The sequence below is a fragment of the Lycium ferocissimum genome, chromosome 11, assembly GCF_029784015.1.
Source record: "Lycium ferocissimum isolate CSIRO_LF1 chromosome 11, AGI_CSIRO_Lferr_CH_V1, whole genome shotgun sequence".
Lineage (NCBI taxonomy): Eukaryota > Viridiplantae > Streptophyta > Magnoliopsida > Solanales > Solanaceae > Lycium > Lycium ferocissimum.
The window spans coordinates 49022814-49033935 of record NC_081352.1 but is presented as its reverse complement, the minus strand read 5'-3'; the positions used below and the strand labels follow the sequence as shown (position 1 = coordinate 49033935).

At 35.8% G+C, this 11122-nt stretch overlaps 1 protein-coding gene across 1 annotated transcript; it reads left to right on the top strand.

Moving 5' to 3' along the window:
- Nucleotides 1–850: 850 nt before the first annotated feature.
- Nucleotides 851–3929, top strand: LOC132037240 (SNF1-related protein kinase regulatory subunit beta-2-like). Its single transcript, XM_059427734.1, has 4 exons — nucleotides 851–1191; nucleotides 1948–2132; nucleotides 2225–2387; nucleotides 3219–3929. Exons 1-4 carry the CDS (start codon nucleotides 1009–1011, stop codon nucleotides 3552–3554), a joined length of 867 nt encoding a protein of 288 aa, XP_059283717.1. The 5' UTR covers nucleotides 851–1008; the 3' UTR covers nucleotides 3555–3929.
- The last annotated feature ends 7193 nt before the right edge of the window (nucleotides 3930–11122 follow it).

Genomic DNA, 11122 nt, shown 5'->3' with positions numbered 1-11122 from the left:
AATAATTCAAAATAATTAAAAAGTATTTAAAAAAATTATCGTCAAAAACATATTTTTTAACTTTACAAGTTAAACTAATTAAGACAAATAAATTGAAAAGGAGAAAATATTAATTTTTTAATAGACTAATAGGGAAATTGTGTCAAAATTAGAACCGATGTAGTAAAATAACATGATACATTCATACCCGCAAGAGCGGCTCAGTTGATTGAGTATGAGACTTCATAATGGATGGCTCAGGTTCGATGCTTAGGAACTAACATAAATCGCTAATCATGGAAGGTAAAGTACATTTATAAACTAATTTCAATAGTTAGCAACATTGCCACCCAATTATTTTCCACATCAATGCCTCAAGAAGGTCATTTTAGAACTTTGCTTCAAAGTTTCAAGGAGAAAAAAGTAATTTAACATAAGCTAATAGTGTGCAGTTTGCAAGATGTGATTGGTAGCTGCATGAACACTGTAATATAAAGAAACAAACTTTTTTGCCAAAATAATGGAACATTCCTTTATTTAAACAAAAACATCATTAGTCCACCGAAGTATCTTCCAAACTCATTGGAGAATAAAAACACTTTTCCCCCATTATTTCAGTTCTTTACTCTTAACAGTTGAAGAGAGAGAAAAATGACAAAAAAAGCTTTCCATCAATCAATTATACACAAAAGCTGCATAAATCATGTTACCTGCCCTTTGAGTTAAAAATCTTGGTTTGCTTTGTGGGGTTGCTCTCAGTAAAACCCTCAATTTATATACATATATATATATATATATATGTATATATATATATATATATGTATATATATAAAAGCCGCAATAAATAATGGGTAAGTTACCAAATCTCTCAGGCTATCTGTATCTCTAGGTTTATCATTTCTTTTTTATAACTGGCATGGCTTAGCTTTCCTTTTTTTTCTTTACCATATACTGCTTTTTTCTGTTTCCTGTTTTTATATGTGTTTTCTTAAGGTTTAGACATGGAATATAGATGACTATATTTGACATATGAAGTGGGGTTTTTTGTATTATGCAGTATTCATGGGGAATGTGAGTGGGAAGAAAGAAGAAGATGTTGCAGAGACATCAGGAATCAAGAATCAAGAACATGAAGAGGAGGAATATATGGTTCAGTCCCCTTCTCATAGCCCTAAAGCTTATCATCAGTCTCCTTTGATTTTTACTCCACAGGTCAGGCTCAAAAAAAAAAAAAAAAATACTGTAGTAGTTATATTTTTATGTCAGTTAGGTTGGCATTTTCAAGATACTAGTTTAAGAAAATAAAAATATTATCTTGTAGTCTTAAACTAAATATGTGTAACTTTGAATCATTGTGGTCTTAAATATGTCATGTGGGAGTATATATTGAAAGTGACATTTTTTTTTTTTTTGAAAAAAGACTGAAAATGAAAGTAAGACAAACAAATCAAAGCAAAGGGAGTACAATTTTTGCTTATTTAACCTTGTGTTGTGGTAAATCATTGTATTCCGGTATTTGGAGTGAAGTATGTTAGCAAGTCTTCTATAAGTACTGTAGATTTTTTTGGACAGTATCCTTAAGAAGGTAATGCTTAAATTGTTAAAGCTCTTCTTGAACTAACTTGTGCGTGGAGGATATATTTGGTAGGTGGTTTTGGCCTGAAGTGGAGGAAGTTACTTTTAGAGTTGGGAGATTTAAGTAGTAATAGTATATATTCCTGCCTGTACTACAAATTTTGTGGGCTTAATGTGTTGTGTCTGGTACTATTAAAGGACACACAAGAAGATCATTTGGCAATTTGTTAGTCACATAAATTGGAGGGGACCAACTGTCACAATAAATGTGAGGCATGAATCTATGCCTTTTTGTTTAACAGCTCACTTGTTTCAATTCCTCAGTGGTATTTTAGTAGAATTCAGGTATTGAAACTTCAATTGAAAAACTGATACTTCTTCTCTATTCTGCAGGTTCCAGTTTTCCCCTTACAAAGGCCTGATGAAATCTTAATGCAAAATCAAAGTGGCAACATATTGCAAAAGACAATGGAGTATGGGGAGATGCCTTGTGAAAATGGGATACCAACAATGATCATATGGAGTTATGGGGGGCATGAAGTTGCTATTGAGGGATCATGGGATGGCTGGAAGACAAAGTATGTTTGATTGATTCTTGTTCTTTTTTGTTGCATTTTAGTCCCTCTAAACTTAAGCTTGTTAACAAAGTGATTTCACTTTTTTACAATAGAGATTTCTTACAAAGAACAGACAAGGACTTCACTGTCATGAAGGTGCTGCCGTCGGGCGTGTATCACTATCGGTTCCTTGTTGATGGACAATGGAGATTTGCTCCTGATTTGCCATGTGAACGTGATGATACCGGAAATGTGTTCAATGTCTTGGACTTGCAGGTAATAATCTTTTTTAAACATTCTGATTTTAACTCAACATTGGACACTCTATCAGTGTGATTCATTTGATCTCCTTATTGATATATGCCATAGTAAAATGATCACACATTTGCATGTGTCAATATGGCTGGTGAGATAGGTTAGGTGTGAAAGCATAAATTCTTATATGCTAAAATTGGTAAATACTCCTGTCAGGTAGTGACAAGATTGAGTTATTGGGATAAGGTCTGAAGTTGAAACCAGTAGCTGAGGATAATAAGGTTACAGTGCTGCTTCCTGAATCCAGATCTTGTAATCCCAGAAACTGAATTTGCTTAATCTATTAAACTTAATGTTATGGACCTATCATCACATTTACAATGCCAACAGGATGGCATCATCTGGGATATAAACTACCTAAAATTAAATAGGATGCACCTGTAGATCTTTTATTGAAAGTTTTGAATTTGTAAAGATAAGTAAAAAATATAATTGCCTAATTAATCTTCTGAAAAAGAATTTGGTCGGGGAAGCCAAGAAAACGGCTTTAGCTGTGGCTTCAAATGGTACTGTCTGTTGTGTACTTTCTTTTCCTTCTCAGTGTTATGTACATTTACATGCTTCACTCCTAAAAGAGAAAGCTATACTACTGTACAATAATGAGGATTTCCATTTTCACAGGCCTAAACTTGTTTCTATATCCCTAGAACTAAGATCTAAGATGCTGTTAGAGCTTAATTTAATTAGGAATTGATGATCTTTTAACAATACTTTCTAAGGGATGGCTAGTTCAGTATTATATTTTCCTATAATCAACGTAATGATTCAACTTTCAACTAATGTGCTATGCAGGATAGTATTCCAGAGGTCCTTAATAACACCAGTAGGTCAGAAGAACCTCCTTCCCCTGAATCAAGCTACAGCAATGCACCTTTCAGCACAGAAGATTTTAAGGAAAAACTACCCGATTTGCCTCCTCTGTTACAACAGACGCCCCTCGACCTACTGTCTTCATCTTCTAGCGGTATGGAGACATTTCAGAAGCCATTACCAGCAGTGTTGAACCATCTTTACATACAGAAAACCCGTAGCAGTCAATCAATGGTGGTACTAAGTTCTACAAATAGATTTCGTACCAAATATGTGACAGCAGTACTTTATAAGTCCTTGAAAAACTTAAAAAAGTGAAATGCTTCCAAGAGTTTTCCGGAGTTGGAAGTCTTCGTAAAGGAAGGAATCTCCCAGTGGATTCATTTTGAATAGGAAAGAAGATCCATGTAAGAAAAGGTAACAAAGGTCTCTACTACATTATGGAACTGCTTTTTTGTTTTTGACACTCATTTCGGAAGTAAGCATCTGAAGCTTACCAAAAATCATGATGAAAATTTTAGATTTGTCTAGATTTTTTGTATCTTCGTTTAATATTTATCAATGTGATGCTTCTGAATATCTGTATGGCAACTATGCCTGTAGAAGACTGCTAGGAAGAGTTAGATTTTTTCGAATTTTGCCTGTGTACACGGGTATTGGAATTAATAGAAAGCGACACAAAGCTTTGGTCTACTGTCCAGTGGTAAAGTTTACTGATCATCAATATATGGCTAAAGTTCCAGTAACGTCTCGTTTTCAAAGTCTTCTATATATGAAATGTTTGCAGCTAGGTTTGACATGTTCTAGTTATTTGTGTCCTTTGCCATACTCGAGTACTTCTTGAATGAATACATTGGACCAATATAAGAAATTTCAGTAATATATTGATCATCTGAACTCTGAAGCTCTTCTCCATTTTCACTTTCCTCTCTTTGTGACTGTGAGGTAATCTTCATAGCGAATAGCATCGTAGAGAGTTGGTTATTCATAAGTATTCAGACTTTAAGCCCTCTTATTTGTATTAATGCTTCTGGCTCTCTCTATTCATATGGCTTAATTTACAACTGCTGCTTTCTGGTTCCACTGAAAAGGATGAAGTGACAACTTCTTACATCTGTTACTCAAATATGTTGTTTTGGTTTTATAAAGTAGTTTTAGTTTGTTCTAATGATTTGCATATAGGCAAGTGAATGTCTCATCTGTTCCTCAATGCAATTCCAGTTTTAAGTTTACTAATTTGCATATATGCAAGCCGATGCTCAGACCCTTCCATTTTTCACTATCAAAGTACAATAAAATGCTATATAGCTTCCGATTTTCTGGCTGTCTTCATGCCCTTTTCAGGATGATAGTAAGTAGTAACATAATCTGACTAAAACCTTTATCCAGCCATTAGGAAAAGCAATGGCCAAGACTATAAGGTGTTCAGACCAACAACGACAACATACCCAGCAGAGGTGAATCCAGGATTTCAAGAGGATGGGTTCACCATTAGCTATGAGATTTTTTGATTTTTTTTGCCTTTGGTTCGTTGCAGCTTAGCGCCTATGGGGTTTTTTGATTTCTTTTACCTTTTGGGACTTGGGTAATTAGAGATAAAGGGGAAAAATATTCATTAGATGTAATATATAAAAAAAACACGTTTTTTACGTTTGGGGAATTAAAATTATAGAAGAAAAAGGATTTAGAATAATATAAAAAAGAAGGTTAAAAGGCTGCTTTAGAAAATAAAAGCATAGAACGTGCGGGAGCTCAGGTACGATCTCGAGATCTTAAGGAAATAAACAAAGCTCCTAACCAGTGCTCCACTCGGCCTAGTTTGACCATGTGTTCCTTCGGATATTATTAGATATATTTTCAGAATTATACACATAATATATCGAGTTTAGTCGAGTGACCATGTGTTCACGTGAGCCAAAATTAATACATAAATACGCCTCTGATACCCAGTGTAATTCCACAATGTGGTTTGGCGAGGGTAGGATAGGATGTACGCAGATCTTACCCCTACCTTTGTGAGGTAGAGAGACTGTTTCTGATAGACCGGCTCAAAAATAATGGTGTTGACACCATATATTATAATATAGGGAAGGGGTATTTTCATGGGATTTTCCCCTTCTCTTTCTCCTACTGTGTGCCAATACCTAAAACAGAAAAATCTCTTTATTTTACTTGTCTCAAATAATCTAAAAAGCAATTCATAGACAAGTGATCTAAATATTCACTAATATCTTCATGAAATTTGTTTTCTTGGGGTACATGTGTAAGAAAAGAATAACGGGGCAAGAACAACTAATTATGTACCTTTTTCGATTGAAGCGGAAATAGTTGAACTCTCCACCAAAATAATTGCTCAAGATCGACTTCGTCTCTCTAGGAAACAAAATTCTTATCACGAACTAAACGCCCTACTATTGTGCGTTTGTGATATTGCTAAAACTTTAGAGAAGAGAATTCTCTATCATGGATTGAAGAAGAGCTTTGTTCTGTATTTTTAAATAAGAGTATAAGAGGAACCGCTATCCCCACCTTCCATATTAATAACCGTAGAGGTTATTGAGTGTGGGGTAACTTCTCTACAGTTTTTTCATCTTTTAACCTCTTTACCCTATCTCTCCTAATCGGGTCGGGTCAGCCCACATGGAGCGACCCACGACCCAGACAAAAAAATCCAATATCTCCCCTTCGCTCATGGTGGGCTAGACCCAGAAACAATATCATATCGATAACACACGTTATTCATACAGACAAATAGTTCGTACGACCTGCGAGCATCAAGAGATATAAAATTTCAAACCTATTAAGGTTGTATAAGATAGAAATCCGATCACATACGGAAGGGATTCACTGCTAACAAGAGAATCTTATTACTCGCAATACCCAGACATCATCTGCTACTCCGTAACTATTTGTCTGATCCCTCATCCTCAAAGAGGCGAACTCAAGTTCATGTTTAACTTTATATCCACAATTACACTTGACACCCTTATAGTAAGTGTAATGGTCGGCCTGTGTATACAAGTTAAATTACTAATGTTAATTGTCTTCCTTTTCTACTCGAAATTATCCATCCTAGATCAACTGCTTTCCTAGATATGCACGGTATTGCTGAATCACTCATAGTTATTAGTGACATGCTAAAGTAGCAACACTGATCTGTACTTCAAGAAACAGTAAAAGGTCAAAGGGTATTCCAGTGGAAAGTCAATATTATTTTCTGGGTCTCACACAATGAAGAAGCAGGGATCCATTCTTCCATTGGTCGCTAAGCACACGTGGTATGAAATATGTGCTACAGTGTTATCACCTTATATTGGCGCGTGTGTCGCATTCTTTTACTCATTCAACACCATACATATCTTGATCTAGACATCTCTAGATGTCTAACCCGAGCTTATCTCTTCAATGATCCTCAAATTCATCTTCTTAGAGAAATTCACATCTGGCTTTCAAAACAAGTCATAACATGGTGGTGGAACTCTTCTCTTAATGTTCCTCGACGTAAGAGGCGACTGCTCGTGTGAGAAAGACAATCTCGCGACTTGTTTGATACACTTCATCAATAAAATTACATCATCACATGCATATAAGATATGAACATAAATTAAAGAGTCAAATATTGATGAGAATATTATAACAACCAAGTTATTTTACAATACAGAAATATGATCATATCCTACTCAAACCTAGAGCCATAACATGTTTCTCAAACAGATTTTTAGATATCGCCTTTGTAAAAGGATCAACTATCATTTCTCCCATAGATATGTATTGTAAAGTTATTTCTCCAGTTTTTACAATGTCTCTCACAAAGTTATACTTGATGTCGATGTGTTTGATTTTGCTGTGATACTTACGATCCTTTGTGTATGTAATAGCCGCTTGACTATCACAATATAAAATCATTGATCCTTGGGGATTCTTTGCAACACCCAAATTCTCAAAGAATCTTTTTAACTAAACAGCTTCTTGTACTGCAGATGCACAAGCCACGAACTCAGCTTCCATAGTCAAAAGGGTCGTCGTGCAAGTTTGTTTCTTACTTCTCCATGAAATAACACCACCATTAAGTAAGAAAACATATCCGGATGTCGATCTTCTATCGTTCCGATCACCAGCCCAATCAAAGATATGTATACCCTCTCAAGTGGAAATCATTTCCACTATAACATAGTGAATAATCAACATTTTTTTCAGGTATCGAAAGATCCTCTTCACAGCTTTGCAATGATTTCTTTCAAGATTGGACTGATACCTGCTAACCAGACCTATGGCTTAACAAATGCCCGAACGAGTACACATCGCAACATACATCAAGCTCCCGACAGCACTAGAATATGGAACTCGAGACATCTCTTCTTTTTCTCTTTCAGTCTTTAGACACATTTCAAGGCTTAAAGTCTCACCTCTTGCTATAGGAGTATCCATGGGTTTGGAACTATTCATTCGGAAGCGTTCCAAAATTTTCTTTATATAAGTTTCTTGAGATAGACTCAAAAACTTCTTGGAATGATTTCTTTGGATCTTAACATCCAATATATAGTCTGCTTCACCCATGTATTTTATGTCAAATGACTTTGAAAGCCACGACTTGATAGTTTTCACATACTCCAAATTATTTTCGACTAGTATATATCATCCACGTAAAGGGAAAGAATTACAAAGATTCCATTGGACTTCTTCACATAGATGCAGTGGTCTTCATCGATCAAGGTGAAATCATATGAAATCACCTCCTTGTGAAATCTCAAATATAACTGCCTTGAAGACTGCTTCAGGCCATAAATAGATCTTTTTAATTTGTAAACTTTGTTTTCTTGGCCTTTAACGATGAAACCTACAGGTTGTTCCGTGTAGATTTTCTCGTTTAGTTCTATTGAGAAAAGCTGTCTTCACATCCATTTGGTGTATTTGTAGATTCAAACGTGCAACAATAGCCAAAAGTAAGAGAATTGAGGTAAACTTCACAACTAGTGAAAAGGTTTCCTCATAATCCATTCCAGCTTGTTGGGTAAAACCTTTTGCGATCAATCGTGCCTTGTATCTTTCTATTGACCCATCCGCTTTGCGTTTAACTTTGAGAACCCATTTGTTCCCAATAGCTGTACGCCCAGAAGGAAGGTCAACTAGATCCCAGACTTTGTTGTTTCTCATGGACTCCAATTCTTCTTTCATTGCTTTCATCCATTCATCTTTTCCAGGACTTGCCAAAGCCTCAATCACAGAATTAGGCTCATCCAATTCTGTAAGAGATACCAAGAAAATGTAATCTTCAATCTCATAGGATCATTTAGGTACACCTTTTCCGGTACTCTTACGTTGTTGAAATTTAGATTCCTCTAAAGGATTTTGGGATTCAAAACTCCCACTTGGATCAGGAACCAATCCTTGATCTATTTGACTATCAAACATGTCTGAATACATTGTCTGATCTTTTGAATTCAACATTTCGTAAAGAGGCTCTCCTATCTTTATTTCGCCTTTTTTTGGAAAATCATTTTCTAGAAAAGTGACATCTCGTGATTCAATTTCAGTAATACTTCCATCTTCTAATTCACCAATCATCAACTACCCTTTGGAGTGTTATGAGTATCTTATAAAGATGCATTTCTTTCCTTTTGGACTCAATTTTACAAACTTGCCAAAAATGATCTTTTACATATGCAAAAGACAACCCCAAGGTCGTAGATCATTTAGGTTTGGTTTATAACCAGTCCATAACTCATAAGGAGTGGAAGTAACTAATTTAGAAGACACTTTATTCAATATGTAGGCCGTAGTTAATAACACATATCCCCAGAATGAGATAGGTAAATTTGACCGCGCCATCATTGACCTTGTCATGTCCAATAATGTTATATTCCTCCTTTCTGTTACACCATTCTGTTGAGGTGTATAAGGAATAGTTAATAGTCTGGTAATGCCTTTTTCATTACATAATTCTTCAAATTGTTTTGATAAATATTCACGGCCTCTATCAGTTCTTAAAATCTTCATAATTTTATTTAATTGATTCTCAACTTCATTCATATATCTTCTAAAGCATTCAAGTGCTTCAGATTTATGAGAAATCAAATAGACATAACTGAAGCGTGTGAAATCTTCAATAAATGTAATGAAATACAAAGCATCAGACCTTGCCCTCACATTCATTGGATCACAACTATCAGAATGGATTAACTGCAATAGGGAATCTGCTCTCTTAGCCTTCCCAAATGGTTACGTGTAATCATTCCGGCAAGATAATTTTTCACAAGTTGGCAGTTCAATTTTGGAGAAAGGACCTAAATTTCCTTCCTTTGCCAATCTATTCATTCGGTCTTGTCTTATGTGACCTAATCTTGCATGCCATGTGTCATGACCCAAACTGAAGGATCATGATTGGCACCCGGTGCCTACTCAACCGAGCACCAGGTACTCTATGATTTCGTTATCATTATACTTATCCTAGCCATTCAAGGCCACATCCTAGCACATCTACAATGAATATTTAAAACATAACTCTTAATAACTAACCCCAAAAGGATGTATCTATAAACGTAGGGACCGACAAAGCCATCACAACAGGCTGACATGACATAACTAAAACTATACATAGGATACTGTCTGCAAAGTCTCTAATAAGATATAATCATAGTATATAAGTCGGGACAGGGCCCCGAGCATACCCATAATACAAAAAAAACACATATACAAAACCCTGACTCGGCAATGCTCCAGGAAGACATGGATCTCACTAACCCAAAAGCTGATATCTAGAGGAAACTTACTGTGAAGGATCCTCACCTCGCCTATCTACACCTGCGTGGCATGAAACACAACTCCCGAGGCAAAGGGACTTTAGTACGAAGAATATACTGAGTATGTAAGGCAGGAATGTAACATAACAATAAAATACTGTCAATAAGAGGGATAAGAATCAACCTGTACACTTTGACTTGCCGCTGAGGACCATAACGTGTATAATAAGTACAATCTCGTATACATATATCTACAATGCCCTAGCTCTGACTACATCATTGTCGTGACGTTAACTGCCTAACTGATCAGTGGTAATTGCCTAACCGGCCGTAGCACGGTGGTAAATGCATAACTAACCAATCGGCCATAGCTCGGTGGTAAATACATGACTGCCCCACCAGCCGTAGCTCAGTGGTAAATGCATATAACATAACTACCCAACCCGCCGTAGTTCGGTGGTAAATACATGACTGCCCGACCGGCCGTAGCTCAGTGGTAAATGAAGATGTAATAGTCAAGCCGTATATATATATATATATATATATATATATATATATATATATATATATATAAACGTCATGTCTTACTCTTACGAAAGTACATAAAGATTAGGCAACCCTTCAGGATCTTTAGAACTTCCTTCGGAGTGACGTAAGGTCATTACACCTCCGATTACATTATGAATACTAATATCATCAATAACAATTTCATTAGGAATTAAGAATCAAAGTATCAAGAATCAGAATACATCATGAAGACCAATAATAAAAGCTCTATGGCTTATTGAGAAGGGATTCGTTTATGGTCGTCGCTTGTTTATGTTTCGTTCATTTGGAATCATGCCAAAAAAAAAAAGCAGAATGTGACTTAAGATACCCGGGCTTGACCCACCGGGTACGATAACAAGAATGATACTATCATTAACCATTCGAACAATCCACTTAATCGTTTAACGGAAGTTAACATATTCCATAACGAAACGGCAAAAGATATCCTCTGTTCTTCTCACTTCCTTCAACCCCATATACCAACATCAACAACCAGAGCAACACACTAATACAAACATCAACAACAAGATATACTATACCACTAACAAGCCATCAATATCTCACAACGAGCGACAAGCTCAGATTGGAACCCTTATA

Bases quoted from the DNA above. Each gene is read 5' to 3' on its own strand.
- LOC132037240 (XM_059427734.1), top strand. From the start codon at position 1,009: ATGAAGTGGGGTTTTTTGTATTATGCAGTATTCATGGGGAATGTGAGT. The intron at 1,192-1,947 runs GTCAGGCTCAAA...TCTATTCTGCAG, and splicing joins CTTTGATTTTTACTCCACAG to GTTCCAGTTTTCCCCTTACA. The intron at 2,133-2,224 runs GTATGTTTGATT...TTTTTACAATAG, and splicing joins TGGGATGGCTGGAAGACAAA to AGATTTCTTACAAAGAACAG.